Source organism: Myotis yumanensis, unplaced genomic scaffold (assembly GCF_028538775.1).
Source record: "Myotis yumanensis isolate MYYU_CA2020_CCGP unplaced genomic scaffold, mMyoYum1.0.hap1 SCAF_5, whole genome shotgun sequence".
Taxonomy (NCBI): domain Eukaryota; kingdom Metazoa; phylum Chordata; class Mammalia; order Chiroptera; family Vespertilionidae; genus Myotis; species Myotis yumanensis.
In genome coordinates this window covers 12941944-12959681 of record NW_027223756.1, presented here as the reverse complement: position 1 = coordinate 12959681, position 17738 = coordinate 12941944, and the positions used below count along the sequence as shown (strand labels likewise).

The window sequence follows — 17738 nt, the reverse complement described above, 5'->3', positions numbered from 1 at the left end:
AGGATTCCTCTGTTTATTTCAAATCAGGACCAAACTACACACTTTTCTGATATTCATTTTCCCAAGTTTCTCCTTATTGACTGTGATTATAATAAACTAAAGAAACCTGAATTCTCTCCAACTTTCTAAAAAAATTAAATAGTGCTCCCTCTGAACTGTACCCATCTGGTTGCAGTTCAGCCACCATCAGAGTGGCCCCTGGCACTCTGGAAAGGGGGTTGCAGAAAGAACCCATAATAATAGATCCAAACTTTAATTCAGAAGAAAGATTTTTGGGTTTTTAATGACAAGCATTGCCTTTTCCAGTGACATCTTTAGCTTCCCTTTTGCCCCACCATATGTACAGGTGACACTTTATTGATGATATGACAAAATCCCAGGGTGAGCCAGGTTAATGACATCCAGTTTAGTGTCTAGGGCAGTGATGGCGAACCTATGACACGCGTGTCAGAGGTGACAAGCGAACTCATTTTTTTTGGTTGATTTTTCTTTGTTATATGGCATTTAAATATATAAAATAAATATCAAAAATATAAGTCTTTGTTTTACTATGGTTGCAAATATCAAAAAATTTCTATATGTGACACAGCACCAGAGTTAAGTTAGGGTTTTTCAAAATGCTGACACGCCGAGCTCAAAAGGTTCACCATCACTGGTCTAGGGCTTGCTACCAGGCTGAGGGTTGACCTTCCTCCTGCTCACCGGTTCATTCTCACACAAAAGACCTTTGCTTCTATAAACAATTTTATTTCACTCCTTAGAAAACAGATTAGGGCAAAAGCCATTTTTAAATGGAACTCAACCAGGAAAGAGCCAAAGAAGTGAGATCTTGGTTGAGTCACATGTTAAAGGAATTGCAGAACTTTTCACCCCCTCCCTCCCTACTAAGGGTATTTCCTAAAAATATTGTTGTAATTTCTCAATACTGCCTTAAGTTTAATCTAAATAAGTAATGCATAGGATGATGGATACCTCTCAAAGATTTCATCATCAAACCATATAGATAAAGAAGGAAAAGAGATGCACCATCAGGTGACAAACCCAGATGGATGGGAGTAGGTAGAAGTGAACTGGTAGGCAGGAATATAGGTAGAAGAACAGGATTTATTTCTCCCTACTTCACAGATACTCAGTTAATATTTTCTTCTTTTTCCTGTGTCATAGATTTTAGGTTTTGCTTTGTTTTATATTTTACTTAATTGGAGGTATCAGTTAGATAAGTATTGGCAAACTGAGTACAACAAGTTTTCTCTTAAGGTATTTTAGCACTAACATGTTATTTAACAAACAATCTTTGTCACAAAGCAGACTTTCTCCTTATTTACATAATTTCCCTCATTTTGGATTTTTTATGCCAGTATAAGACCTTTCAGACTTCGTTTAGCCCAATTATTATAAGAGACTTCTGCTTTAAGGTTTAAACATCTCCAACTACGTAAGTTGACTGGGTTGGATATGCGTGCAGCTGGCCAGGTGGCATTGGATCCTTGGGGAATTAGCTTGGGATCTTGGCTTACATATGTGTCTTTATGTCAAAATATGTGCAGTTGGAAAACTAAATGCTCTGGGGAAAAATTGGCTTAACTTCAATTTAAAATTGTATGCAACTTTATGAAGTTTAGATTACTAAGGGATAGAGAAAGCAATACAGTTTAATACATTATAAAAATGTCAGCCTTGTTCTATCTCAAGATTATAAGATATCTGATATCCATGTGATCTTTTATTATTTTTCGCACCCTGTGTGATGTTGAGATTAGAGGCAACCATTTTATTCATGTTCAACTAAAGTTAAAACATGTGTTTTATATTTATATGAAAAAGCTAGAATTTCAAAAGGTTAGAGGACAAAATATATTTCTGTCACAATGGAATAGTTTTTGATAAAATAAAAAAAGATTCTAAAATACTGACAATACCAAAAACAAATTTTAAAAATTTAGATTTATCCAATATTTGTTATTGTTATTATATTTACTGTCCCAGATAGTGGCCTTGAGTATAATCTTTTGAAATTCTATTCTTGAATTCTTCGTTTTGAATTTGCTGTAGTTTTATCTGGTGCTTTTAATGCAAGGTGTGTAGCAGATGCTCAGACTTTGGCATAATGCAATCTATTTCCACAGAAATCGTATATCTAGACATCCCATAATTCAGTTGAATTTCAGTGAAAAAGCAGTTACCAAAACCCAAGAGGAACTGTTAAAATGAACAGAGAGCACCTCTCAGCCTTCGCAGGCTGACATCGCCAGTCAGCTCATGAAGCCAGCTCGTCTAATGAATCCAACCAAATACCCAAAGGGGTGTGCCAGCATATCAGAACTTTCTACTCTCATCTTTTCCTGGTGTGTAGAAACCGTCTACCAGTGCAGTGCTAAGAATTTCCTAAGATAAAATGTAGCCACCGAGGCTCTGCTCTCCTTGTAAAGGCCAGATGACTAGTACAAGGATGCAGCTGATTTTTTTGTGCAGTTATTTTGACCTTTCATTTAATTTTCATTTCCCATCTTCTTTCTAGAAACAATATTGATTTTTTTTTAAAAAAATCTTTTCTATAGATGATTCATTTTTTTTTTCAGGTAAAATCTGAATTCTTTATCTGAAAAATAATGTGGGAGTGCTTGAGATGACAATCTCATTATTAATCGTCACGAATGCTGCCACTTTGGAAAACATCAGAGGACAAAGTCCTAAGTGGATGCTGCCTCCCTCCAAGATGGTTATATTATTATTCTCATATAACTAAAATAGGAAAAAAGAAGTATCTTACCTCAAAGTGACTGCAGGTTACTCAATCAAGACTAACATAGAGGGAAAGAAACCCATTCCTCCAACACAGCAGCCATACTTTTTTCTAACAGCCCTCTCTCTAGAGAAACTGCCCATAATGTAAGGAGCGAAGGAGGAAATTTCTCAGTGGAATTGAGATAAATGTCTGCCACAGTAAAATTTCCTTTTGTTCCCCCCACCCTAGGAGTTGCTTGTATCACCCGAGTTCTTGAAATGCAAAGGCAACAAAGGATCAGGAACTATTTAGACACCTTGAAGTGGGAGTCTCCACCCTCTCTGCATCTTTAGCAGCTAAACACAAAATTAAGTAGCACTACATACCAACTAGGGAAAGCTGCCAACTATTCTAACACATTAAGGGATGAAAATGAAGGATGTTCCAGAAAGATTGGCAGGGAGCAGAAACATTGTCCAATCCAGGAGCATACATTGATATTTATGTAGGGAGTCCAGGATATATTCAATTTCCAAACAGGGCCATTTCAAAGTAAAATTTAAAGATACACTTTATTCTGGTGACTAATGTGAGTCCATTTAGTCTCCATACAGACTGCCTCCGTGGACTAATGGACCACCAAGAAGCTTAGAGGGGGCAGTAGACCTCCTTCATAAGGTACAAGTCCTTGGAACTCGGCATAGTGAATACTCTGAGTGCCGCAGGAGACAGCATTTCCAGTGAAACTATGGCCAAGGCCTTAGTAAATAAGTTGTTGTGATAGGCATTTCTAATAAAACATCACCTATAATTTTTCACTGTCTCCCCAACCCCCTTTGAACACTCTTACAATGCATTATTCACACAGTATTAGCCATCTTCTTAAACTGCAACTGACATAATTTCTCTTCGTTACCCAAAGGCTTCTTTTTACATTAGAATAAAGGTCAACTGCTTAGTGAAATGCACAAACACCTTTCGGTGTGGGCCTACTTGCCACTAGAGTGTCATCTTATATCATGATCATCAGCAACACCAGGCTCCAGACATATTAACCTTTGTGTGTTTTTTTAAATTAATTTTTTTAGAGAGAGAGGAAGGAAGAAGGGGACGGGGAGAGAGAAACATCGAGAAAAATATCCATCTGTTGCCTCCCCCATACACCCAGATTAGGGATCAAACCTGCAACCTGGGTATGTGCCCTGACCTGGAATCAAACCAGGATCACTTAGGTGCATTGACTATGCTCAACCCACTGAGTAGACCAGCCAGGGCAAACTTTCTGTTTCTTAAACATAACATACTTACTTTGAATCTTATTCTTTCCTCTCCTTGAAATGTCTTTCCCTGGATCTGCACCTCCCTGACATTTTCTCATCTTTCAAGTCTCAGTTTACAGTCATCTCTTCAAAAGACATTCTTTCAGAGAATTCCCAGTAATCTGAAATTTATTAGTATAATTTGTGTATTTGTACATAATGATATATATAATACCTACTTATCTAATCTGTTTCTAATCTATCTAAAACATATTTTCTCAAAGACTATGAGATATACTACAGAAGAACAAGAACATTTGCACTTTTGCTCACCAATGTGTTACTGTTACCTGCCTGACACAGGAAATGCTACACACACATTTGCTGACGAATTTAATATACCCAGGAAATACATCTCAAAGTATTTTTGGCATCACAATCTTATTTAACCCTCACTCCAATGCAATGCAGTCAACTGTGCAGGTATTATTTCTTGAGATGAGAATCTCATTATTAATAGTCATGGATGCTCAGAGGGATTAAAGGATAGTGCCTAACATCATGCAGCTTGTTCTCCAGGAAAATCACAGTTAAAATCTGAGTCTTTTGACTCATAATCCACTGTGCTTACTGCTTACTATACTCCATGGCTTTTCTCATTTCTGCCTCAAGCACTAATCATCTTTTTGAATTATCACTACAAAACATCTGTTATTTCAATACTTATCAGCGGGGTATCAACACTGTAAGACATCCCAAGTAAGAACAGATCTACTGTGGTCTAACAGAGTATATAATATAGCATATATATATATATATATATATATATATATATATTTACATATATATATGTTTTATATATAAATATATCTTTGCAGTGTGTGCTTGCTAAAAGGCTTATTTGAATTGATTTATTTATCAACAAAATCTTCATTTACATTGATGAACTACTTGAAGATATTCCCCAATCATTGTAAGAAGAGCAATCATCATCATCATCATAATTCTATTTTACATAACTCTACTCCATGTTACTTCCTTGAAAACTTGAACATGTGTGTGCATTTAAAGAATCTTTTGGGTTTTTTTTTACATTGGACAGTGAAGGATTATTATGAAAAAGATATTTGATTGAAAAATATGCTGAAGAATCTGTTTTTTCAACATGTCTTCCAAACAAGTTATTTTAAATAAATTTCATTTTCAGACTATTTCCTAGTTACGTAAAGGGGTTCGTTTATGTTTAACTTTGGCTAGGTGTATAAACATTCTAACTGACCTTCATTAGAAATTCCTGACTCATGTTGCATGCTCTTCAATAGAGTATTTTGATGGATAAAAATTTCTTGTCTTTTCCTCATGTGATCCAGAGAAAGGCTTTGAGTATTTCTAATGACATTTTAGAATCTAGTGCTAAGTCAATAAAGTCTGGCATTAGAGCAGATGACTTAGATTCTAATGTTTTAGTATTCCTTAAATAATAAATAATTTACATAGATAGATTCCCTTCTCCCACCCCGTGGCGATTTCAACCTGAAGGGGAGAGGAAAACATGACTAAATTTTCCCAATTTTTGGAAATGAATGTTCCTCAATCATTCCCCTAGATCTCAAAGAGCATGCATATGAGCACATCTTCCACTGAAACCTGATCCTGAACCTGAAGAGGTCTTGATTCTAGACCACCCTTTCTTTGCCAAAAAGCAAGTAAACCACTAATTAAAATTTGGCTGAAGTTCATTCACAACAATCCTCTGGCTATCTTAAAACTTTGCACTCCAGATTTGTCTGCCTTAAAGAAGAATCACTTCAGGGGCCACTTAGGGCCTTTCTGGTGAGCTACAGCGAGAGACATACTTGTGGTCAAAGGTGTCTATCCTTTGTTTAATGAAACTGAACTCAACTGAGTGAGAATGCGATTTAAGGATAATCATTAAGCACATATTTGAATAGAAAAAATATAAGGGAATGCATCAAGATATTAATAGTGGATTTATGTGGATGGTGGTAGTCCATGATAGTCATGGTGAAAAGGTCATTTGAGAGACGAGGTGAGGCTCTTGGTCAGGTATCTGCCTTGCAATGGTACCGTGATGAGTTTTGGGAAACCTCAGAGGGAGACGGCTGGTAGAAAATAAGAAGAAGTACTGGAAGGTGATGATCTGCTATGGGAAATACACTTAGGGGCAAGGATAGATAAAATAATAAAGAAACAGACTCTGAAATGTGGTTATAGCCATTGATGTGACCTGTTTTCCTTTGATGCCTAATCCCTACATGCACAGTAACAATGATGTCTGGAAATAAATGTAGGAAATTTTAACCATGTTTTATGTTCTATTTGAATGGCACAGTGATCTTTACAAATAGGCTTCTGGGCCTTTATAATTTGTCACTTATGTAGCACAGTTACCTACTAGAGAGCTAAAAACATCAGAGGGAAACAGCACATATATTTGGCAAGTGTGTATCTCACTGCTTAAGAGCATTTTATCATGCTAGATAAAACAGATTGGTTACTCCTAAAACATCTGGTAAGCTAATTTCTGTAAAGCTAGCTACCTTTGGGAAATATCTTACAGAGCAGAAATGTTACCCTCCCTGTACCCTGACGCAGGTAATCGCGATAAAGGAGTGCAGGAGAACTAACTGCCTCATGCCGCCCAGCATTGCTAAGTGCAGAAGGCATTTGTATATTTCTCAAATTATCATGCATTTAATGGTATATCCCTGCTAGAAATATAAGAATAAAAGTGAATATAATTTTAATGCCATAAATGTCACTCAGATTTGTAAGATGTTCACCATAAATCTCATAGTTTATAATCTGGAGAGAACCTAAACTCAACCTTGGAAACAAATGACTGCTGGAAGGGGCGTACCAGCATGGGAACCCATATAAGGAGCAAATGGTTAATATAGCCCAGACTTATTGCTGACAGCTGTTCTTTCCTCCAAAGCTGCACAGTTGGTGCAGAATATTAAAACTGAGGTCCCAAGTGAGTTCTAAAAACACAACTCTATTTTCTGTCTCAGACTATATCCTCCAATTTGAAATTTTTAAAAGGTAAACCCCAGATAATTCTTATGTCAAGCATTTCTTTATGCATATTGGAACAAATGAAATTGTTTGCAAAAACAAACCAACAAAAACAAGCCAAAAATATTGTATTGGTTATTGAAGGGGCTATGTCCACCTTCAAATTATTTTGTATTGTGAGGTACACATTATGTGTATAGTATAACATGACTTCCTTGAGAGAAATATGCTCAGAGAGTATTAACTGTGTACAAGTGAAAATCTGAGGGATAAAATTGATATTCAAAAAATTTATTATCACATATATTGGATCTCCATTTTAATGTCCTATGCCAGAGATACATGTCCCAATAAATAAAATAAATTGCTTAATATACTGGGGTGTTATTTCTCAGAGCTAAAGCTGGAAATTACAAAGTCATATGTTTTTCATTCTCACCTCTCAACAAATTGTTTCCTTTTATGAAAGAAACATTTTTTTATTTTTTGTGCAAGTGAATGTATTTCCTTAAAAGTGTCTGTGTTGAGTTGTTAGAAAACTACAATAAATATGTTTTATTGGTTGATATATATGCCTCAGAGACCAATACAATAAAATCATATTGAACTTAAAATGGAATCTATTAAATGAACTTTTCTGTGCCATAATATGTTCTTCTTATCCTCAAAATTGAAGATATTTATATGAGTTGTCAGGTTTTTCCAGGGAGTAATTTGGGTAATTCAGTTATGATTTAGTGACAGAAAACAATAATTTATAAAGCGTACCCTTGAGTCCATAAAGAGTTAATAAAGCTTGCTACCGTGCAGTATATATTTCCCAAGAGTAGCTAAATACCTAACGGATCTGGCAAGCTTTATAGGAATATAGACGCTTAAACCATAGCCATATGCTAACACCTTTTTATTACAATGTGAAATGGCCTTGTATCATTTAGGAAAGTGTATACATTCTTGAAGAATTCATTAAGCAGTAGCCAACTTCTTCATAAAGTTTCCACCTCCCAAAGTAGCATATTTAGGCTCTGTTCTCCACTGAAAAATATTAACTGTGAAATTTCATGTGTAAGCAGTAAATTATCAGGACTACACAGTGGACCGATTTTAGAAATAGCTAATCAAAGCCAATAAATTTCCCATTTGGGTGTAAATGTGTAGCGGTGAGATCTAATAAGGGCTGTTGATAGACATTCACTGTCCCAATTTTCTGCTTCATCAGAGCGTGTAACTGAAGTGAAGACTGACATCTTCGTCACCAGTTTCGGACCCGTTTCAGACCATGATATGGTGAGTGACACTGCATTTTTTTTGCTCTCTTGGGATGTTTTTAAATTTACTTTTGAAAGAAAAAATATATACTAAGTATTTAGGGAACAACTTGAAATAGCTTGACTATAGCTTTGTGTCTATGTGCATAATATGTAATATAAAATGTATACATAATATTTATATAATAGAAAATACCCATTTACTTCTCTGGCCAAGACTATTTATGGTTACCAATCACTACAGTCTTCTTTATTTCCACCCCACAGCTTTACCTTGGTTTATGTTCTGTAATCCAACTAGTGTGTGTGTAAGTTATCTTCCATTTCAGTTAGGAGGATTCTAGGTTTCTGAGTAACCAGCAATATTATAGAATAGCCATAAATATTGAAATTTCTGATTTTTTTTTGGCTAAAAAGGGGAAACGAATATAAAATCTTAATGCATATTTGACCAGAATTAGCCAGAGAAATAGTTAAAATATACTAATAACAAATATTCAGTTTCACTACAAAAGGCATTCATTAAATTGTTATCAAGAGTGTGAATAAAATGAATGCATACCTGTTCTTTCTTTTCCCATCAGATGCATTTCTCTTGCATCTGATGGCAACTGGTGCACCAGTAGAACTCTGCAGGTATTAAATAATTTTTCCGAAGTAATAACAGCCAAGCTCCTATATAAGCAAAAAAAATCACAAAGAGGCCATGAAGATACATCATTATGAACATTTCAAAGATCGATTAATTGGATATTATATTTGAAATGCCATATTAATGTAAAAGTCCTGATTTCATAGTAGCTCAGATGACTCGAAATAAAAGTTTTCGAAAATATCAACTGAAACCAGCATTTCCCAAAGTGTGAAATTTACAGTGCACCCACCTTGGCAGGGTAAAAGCTCTGACAAGTCCTGCAGTAAGGAAACTGCTTAACGTCATATAATCTAGTGTCTTCCAATTGTATTTATCCAACATCCCTTTTCTTCATGTAATACCTGTTGGCATACTATAGACCTAATGCTCTGTGAGTCAAACATTGGGAGATGCTGGCTCAGGATAATTTATATCTTAAAACAGGTTATGAAATGTATCAACTATTGCAAATTAGGGTCAGCAGAGCGCATGAGAGACAGCAGAGTGGTGGGTAACAGTACAGATTTATGAACAAGAATGTCTGGGTTTATGATCCCAGCTCCTCCATTTATAAGGATATTTCCTTGGGTAATATCTTTCTGCCGCAGTTTCTTCATGTGTAAGATGGAAGGAATAATGGTAATACCTCATGGGGTTAGCACAAGTGTTAAGTGACTTAATACATGAAAAGCACTTAGAATTCTTGGCATATAATAAGCACTAAACAAATGTCAGCCATTATTACTCTGGAAGAAACAGAAATATAAAAGCCATAATTGCGGATTTATTACTCCGGCAAAACATTTTGCCACTGTGGTCAGTCTGTAGACCGCTTATTGAAATACTGTGTGATACAATAGTTGTTGCTATATTGATTGCTCTCTGAGGACCTTCACACAACACCATTCTCTCATGCTACTTTTCTAATTAAGAAGATTTCATAGATCCCAGTCATGTTTAAGGTCAAATTGAAACTCCTCTGATTGTATCCATACAATCCATAAATGATTTTACCAATGTGTCCTCACTTGTTCTAAATATTGACTATTTAATCATTTGTGTGAGACAAATAGAACTTGGGGGTGAGCAGGACTGGCTCTGGGATTCAGGCTGGCTGAATGCAAATCTCACTATCAGCAGCATGACCTTGGGCAAATCACTTAAGCTTATAGTGGGGATGTTAGTATCATTACCTATTATTATAAGATTGTTAGGAATTTTAAATGAGATATGCAACTGAAGTGTCTACTGATAGTGCTCAATAAATAATAGTTATAATTTTTGCCTCTGAACTCCTTATGTACCCTTCATGGAAATTTCCTCTATTCCACATCCATCTAAATCCTGTATTTAAACAAAGGCCCAAATCAAGACCCAAATGCTTTATGAAAAAAAAATGTTTTAATCTAATATAAAAATAATTTTCCTTTTCAGCATTCTAATTACATTTACTGACTGTAAAATACAATTTAACCTCACATAGAGAACTGCTTTGTAAAGTTATTTTTCTTATAAAAAATGTCTTATTTTCCTAAAGTGATGCCCCAAAATATTAAAGATACAGTTTCCCATTCCTCACAGTATCAGTGCGCTGCTAGCTTACCATAAGTGTTGAATTATTACTTAATTGGAATAGATTTAAGAGTCTATATTATCTTTAAAAATTAAGGTCTCAAGGATCTCAATAAATAACACCATTTTCCCAGCTTGAGTTCTGAACCTTTTGAGAAATAAGACAATGAGTAAGGGATATGAAATATGACAAAATCACCTTTATTACTAATAATGATATTGCAGAAAGTGATTTATATCTACAGAAAAGTGGGTTTTCTGAGAGTAAACCCCAGGATCAGCCAGATTAACCCACCTAGTCAACAGGCAGTGTTGGCCTCCCTCTGTTAGGGTATAGACTGTCCATGTGGACCTTCTAGCATAGAGGTGCACAGAAAACTGAGTCTTATGAACAGCCAGCATCCAAAATGGAAAAGTCAAGAGAAAGAGACTAAGATTGGCAAGACTGATTTCTCCTTCCAAATTCACCCATCAAATTACATTAGTTCTCCTTCCTCCCCTCCCCAAATAGAACAGTATTAGGAAATGGAGAGCATTCAAATGACTTATACTGGATCTGCGCTCTTCTAATCAATGGAAACATCAAGAGAGAAAGTGAAACATTACAGACATCATACCCTTGCAATAATTAATAATAATAATAATAATAATAATAAATGGCTATTCTTTCTCCAGCTCCTAGCATGATGCCTCACAAACAGTAGATGCCCAATAGGTGTTATAAAGAGATAGTAATGAATAAAGCCCTAGGCAATCAAAACCTTTCATCTTGAAAAACAGTTGGCACGTCTTTGAGTGATTGCTTCAGATTAACTGTGATTTAAGGAAACAATGATATCTATTTTTTGGTCTTGGACCAGAGGTACATAGTAGGATTTTTAATAAACCATTAACACTATGATAATCATGAATTACTTTTCATGCATGGCCTTTGGTCAAATATTAGATAGGAAGAAGGGGCAGAGTGTCTAGGCCACTGATACTCCCTATCGCCTAAATATCCAGAGCCAGACAACATTTGAATTGTTCTGTAATCACACTAGCCATAGGCCTGCAACTGATCTGCTAAGTGGCTAGTGGAGATGGTACCTGACCACTTTGAGAAGATTAATCACGTAAACCACGTTATAGTAGAATTATGCATAAGACAGAGCAGCATGATTTAGAAACTGTCAGAATTAGAAGGCAGAATGACAAAGCTATTTTTTTAAGACAGGAAAAGCTTCCTAGTTTTTAAAGTGGGAACTAATAAAGTATCTAATTAATAATAGCCATTATGACACTCAACATTATTGGATACTTACGATACGGTAGGCACCATGCTAAGGGTTTTATAGACCATATTTCAACTAATCCTAATACCCAATATTTTAGCTAAGTATTCTTATTATCCACATTTTCCAAAGGGGGAAAGTGACCCAGCTAGGTAGCAACTTGACCTCAGACTGTCTGTCCCTAGAGGCTCCACAGCTCCCTAAGCATCTGACTTCAACTGGAATAGAAAACAAAATTAGGACAACTCCTTAACTTTGTTTTAAAAACCATTAATTAGCAACCAAACAGCACATTCTCAGGGCACTAGGTTCTGACAGAAATATCCAGGCGGCACAGCCACAGAGCCCTGCTTTCCATGGTGCTTACAATGTAGTAAGCCAACGCACACACAGATGGTAATAAATGGTGCAAGTGGGAACACTTCATTACAATACTTATTTAGGAACATAAGATGCTTTGTCCCAGTCTTCAGAAGAAGCCTTCCATTTTTGAGGGACCTACTCTGTTGAACCAGGTAACTTAGAGAGACTTTTCACCTGAGTGTGGGGGCTGGAACTGTGATCCCTGAACAAATTCTTCACCACTGCTTCCTATTTGTTCAGACAACCTTCTGTGGAGTCCTCTCTTTTGCCTCTGTCTTTACTCTGCTTGGTTATGATTACCTTCTTGTTTTCCTCAGGTTTTCTGCCCTAACACCATTTCAAAGAAATAGCAATTTTTCATTCCCAGCTACATAAAAATCCATTATAAATATATGTTCATAAAAAATAATAAACTAGGAGACGTATAATAACTTCTAACATTTACTGAGAGCTTCCTAGGTTCCAGACAAACTATTTACTTATAGTAACTAACTTATCAGAAGAGGCAAGTGAAAATAAGTGCTGCTATCATCCCCATTATCAATTGGGAAACCAAGGTTTAGAGAAGGTAAGAAAATGGCCTAAGGCCTTTCAGCAGGCACAGACAATTCAGCTCTAGTTAGCAGGTTTAGAATTTATTTCTGTAACCATTAAAGTATGGCTCTGCCCTCTCCTCCCTCTTGTTACAACTTCCGGAAGAAGGGGCTCCGGCCTAACTTGGCCTAATGAACTGTTACTGGGGGCAAGGTCATGCTCTCTACAAGGTGCTGCTGGCAGCCCCCTGCTGCTACCATGACACTATTGCAGGGACAGTTCTTAGGACATGGGAGACCAAATATTAGGAGCTGATCTTTATCAACTCCTTTTATTTCAGTTTTCATTTCCACTTCTAACAGAGGAGAGATGGAAATGAAAACGTGTCCAATTAGTTTTGCTACGTGGATGTGTGTGTGACCAGTACAACATTTGAAAAGAGAATATCTTAAATGAACTTGGGGATTTCATTGTCTATTATTAGCACAGGGAGGTAAAGTTGGCGGTAAACATGATATCCATGTAAATGTGAGAATTTTTTCAAGACGTATTTTTAAAATCACTGACTTTGGTATAGATCTTGTCAAAGATTTTATAACCAGGCAGCACAGCCACAGAGCCTGTTCTGAAAAAATATATTTTCAGTTTATTCTACATTAACATTTATCTTCAGAAATATCCTTGGAGCAAGCAAACAAATGAACCCAATTTTTAGATTCATGAGGACTTGGACAGTTTAGATATCACATCCTTGGAACTTTCATTTACAAGTGGCCATTCCCTCTACTGTTGACCAGGCTAAAGTAGTTCAGCTGGACAGAGAAGAGAGTACATGTGGCAGTTTACTGAGTAATGGCAATATCATCATGATCTCATAAACTGGCCTGTTGTCCAGAGAAGGGGACATGCACAGCCCAGAGTAAATGCACCCACAGCTCCCAGGGCTAGCCCTGCTACTTTGTATCACTTCCTGATGGGATCTGCAGGCTCCCTCCCCATTTCTCTCCTCACCAAAGAGACCATTCTATGCCCACCCTATTCCTCCAAGAGTTTTTCTTACAGCATGCAAATCAAACCACCTCTCCCTCTGCTGAATTTAACAGATGCTTAAACAAATGTTTCTTGGTGAGTAAATTCCTATCTCATGCATCTTAGTGCCTTCATCTGATACTGCCAGACACAGAAAAACCTAGCCATCAAACAAGGTAACTTCCCTGTCTACAAAGATAGACTAGCATCATGTTACACTTTTTGTTTCAATCAGAATTTCACACTATGCTTAGTGCATTATAAACTACCAATATAAATTGATCAGTAAAGGCCCAGCAGAGCCAATGGTACGCCAAGAATGAAACTTCAGGCTTTCCCCAATCTTGCTTAAAGTCTAAGAAAGAGACAGGTAGTTAAATTCATGCACAAAATGCCTAGACACAGACATTAGTTTGCAAGTTGAAAAGTTGCTATGGATGTGATTTAAAAAACACAACAGAAGCAGCTTTCTGATGCATGATGCATCAGAGTTAAGTAAATGTGGGACGATGTCTTCAAGTTAGCCTTCCGTCTAGTTTGGAGCATGCTAAGATTAATGGAGAATGCAGCAATCGTTATTTCAAACCATTGAGTTCCAAATTTACTGTCAGTGTAGCAAATCCTGCAAGGAAGATGGATATTACCGTTTTCAATTTTAGGAGCCAGTAAGTCACATTGCTTGTATTCAGATTAGCAGATGTTTGTATCTGGGTATTGCCATAAGGAATGCTAGTTTATTCAAATAAACAGAGTCCCTGGCTGTGAATGATGATGAGCTTCACACATTTCTCATGTGTCCTATACACACATACACACACACCCCCATATTCTATAGTCTTTGCTTCTTTGGAAAAGATCCAAATTATCAGCAAAATAGATTCCTTATTTTCATATTCATCTTCATTGCATAGAGTTGAAAGTCTACATACATTATCTATGATAAAAAATGTTCAATTTAGCAAAAAAAAACCGGAGATAGGATTATCGCACTCATATTGGAATCATGAATGATTTGGGATTGGGTGTGAGGTCTTCAGAGACCATGAAGGGCTCTCCAAAACACTATGCTTTATCTTTATAATTGGAATTGTCTCATTAAAAATTGTTCTTATATGTAATAACTTCTAACATGACTTCCATTTTTATTTGCAAGATATTCTATCTTTTCAGGTGCTGGTGTAGTGGAGGTGGGTTGGGGGAAGGGTGTTATTTTCATTTATCTGAGGAGATAACTAGATCCAAGAAATATTTCAGCAAATGATTATGCCAACCAGTGATTCACCTGACATTGACATGTACAGGCCACCACAGGTTTACTTCTAGAAACATCACCGAGCTCATATTTTACTTCTAAAGTTGCAAAAATTATGCATTGTCTGTGTAAGCTATTTGCATTGCAAATTACAGCACAGTAAACTCTTTGTCATTTTCCATAATTATCTAGGAATATACAATAGATGTATTTTTCCGTCAAAGCTGGAAGGATGAAAGGTTAAAATTTAAAGGACCCATGACAGTTCTCCGGTTAAATAACCTAATGGCAAGCAAGATCTGGACTCCAGATACCTTTTTTCACAATGGAAAGAAGTCAGTGGCACACAACATGACCATGCCCAACAAACTCCTGAGGATCACGGAAGATGGTACCTTGCTGTACACCATGAGGTAAGGAGGACCATGTCCCTTTGTGAATCTTTCTGTCCTTCCTTCTATCCGTGGCTAGGTGATCATCAAGCTGATAGGCAATGGTAGGACATCTGGTTTCATTTTTTCCCTATTATTCAACTTCAATAATTACTACTATGAAAAATAAGCTAGCTAAACTATTACACACGTATTAAGTGTTATATACAATGACTAGATAAAATTTAAAAAGTGTTTACAATATATATTAAGTAATTCAATGTATTTCTCCCACATGTTCTAGTGCAATATGAGTAACTTCCTTTCCCTAGAATTAACTTCATACATTCCTGTATTTCAATAAGGTCTAGATCAAATTTCTAAAAGCTACCTCAAGGTGTCTATATGGAAATCTTTCTAATTAAAAAGAAGGGAAAAAACACAAAGGAAGGTTCAAAATTCTTAGAAATGATAGGTTCATGTGGAAGTATACATTTTGAAGGGGTATATGAATTCGCAATGATATTGTAAGTTAGATTAAGAATATAGATATTTTAAATGTTGCTTAAATTGAAGACTAGTATGTATTTATGCTTTATAAACATTCTCCACAATTTGAGATTACCAGAGAGCCTAGCATCTAGATACCAATCATTTATTTATGTATGAATTTAGGAAACATGACTTAAATAAAACTTTGAAGATTTTTAAGACAATAGAGATATTTTAAAATATTTATATATGTTTATGACTCATTTTTAAGGGAAACAGCTATTTCATACCCAGTTGACTTGTTAAAATGTTTTTTTTGTAGATCTGGCCAGCACTTGGTAATTCAGACCATACAATTATTCCTTTGGTATGGAAAGACAATGAAGGCAAAATCCTAGACTTGAAGGATTCTGTTTAGCATGGAAATAGAGTGATATTTTGCCTTTGGAGAGAGCTCCCAGAATTCCTAGCTTATTTTTAATATTCAAATAAATATTAAATATTCAAATATTCAAATAAAATATTCAAATAAAAAAGACAGAAAAATGCTTCAAGAACCACTTTAGATGTTGAACTCAACTAGTAAAAGTATAACAGGACTTAGAAATGAAAAATCAAAAAAGGGAGAAAATAGAGGATCAGTATACAGGTGTGTTGAGACCTTTCCAGATCATCCAAGCAGGATCTATTGATATTTGAAATGTGAAATAATCTACCTTGTAGCTGCCCAGATGGCAATTTCTATAATGTCTGGCCGTCCTTTTGCTCATTTCCTAGTATTAATAACTAGCTAATTACAACAGTATCAATATGGATCAATATATTTTCTAAAGATTATGTGAGGAATTGGGGCACACATTCCCTCGAAATTCCACCAAAGGAGAGCAAAATTATTTCAGCAAACTCCTTTCTTAAGTACTCTTTTAAAACGTGGATGGAATTCACATTCCCAGAAGATATGGACTACAGGAAGCACAACATAATCCTGGCTTCAATTAGGCAGTGGATTCTTAAATAAAACAATGGTTGTGATATAGTGAGATCACGTGTTCACTCTAAAGGATACTTATGTTAATCTCAGTTACACAAAGCCTGAGGACACAGTTCCTTTGATTTATACATTTGATGCTATTTTAGAGGAGGAGGTAGGGAGAACTGCTCGTAGGAAAGGAGAAATTCTCTTTTTTTCCTTTCCATGAATTTTTATTAACTAAGGATGAATTGGTAATTTTGCAAGTATTTATTTGCTTACATCCAGTCTCATCCTTGAAGGATTTACTGTTGCTAGGTGGATTATTGATGATACTTGTTTTGAAAAACATTAGCAACGCTTGCCCATCATACAGAATCAGGTGTCACCTACTTTCTCAAAACAAACAAAAAAAATGGATAAAATCATCATAATTGTAAATAATTCTTTTTAGATCATTTGATTACTAACAGCTCAATACGGTGCTACAGTTTGTGCCTGTCTCCCTGCTTTGTTAAATATTTGCTATAGGCAATAATATCACATTTGTATGTATCAGCAAGTATCTAACCTATAGGACTCTTCTTTGTGTCCCATGTTTTTCTGAAATGATAAGGCTGACAGTGAGAGCTGAATGCCCAATGCATCTGGAGGACTTCCCTATGGATGCCCATGCCTGCCCACTAAAATTTGGAAGCTGTGAGTAAATTTATTTTCATGTAAATTTTTTTTTATGAGAGGCCTAAGTCTTTAAGCAAGAGATCTCTAATTAAGTTTGTTAGATCTATAAAGAGCATCAAGAAACTTTAAATAGTGAATTGCTGCAAGTGCTTTCTAAAAATAATAATCTTTTTTAATATTTTTATTAATTTCAGGGAGGAAGGGAGAGATAGAAACATCAATGATGAGAGAGAATGATTGATCAGCTGCCTCCTGAACTCCCCACACTGGGGATC

The 17738-nt window shown here is 35.9% G+C and overlaps 1 protein-coding gene across 3 annotated transcripts in view; it reads left to right on the top strand.

Annotated features, from left to right (window-relative positions):
* Positions 1-17738, top strand: part of GABRA1 (gamma-aminobutyric acid type A receptor subunit alpha1) — a 49820-nt gene that overhangs the window by 10973 nt on the left and 21109 nt on the right. For all 3 annotated transcript variants that reach the window (XM_070414472.1, XM_070414473.1, XM_070414471.1), the window contains exons 4-6: positions 8243-8310; positions 15142-15362; positions 17399-17481. In XM_070414472.1, the coding sequence (XP_070270573.1) occupies positions 8243-8310; positions 15142-15362; positions 17399-17481 (372 nt within the window). The remainder of the gene's footprint in view (positions 1-8242; positions 8311-15141; positions 15363-17398; positions 17482-17738) is intronic.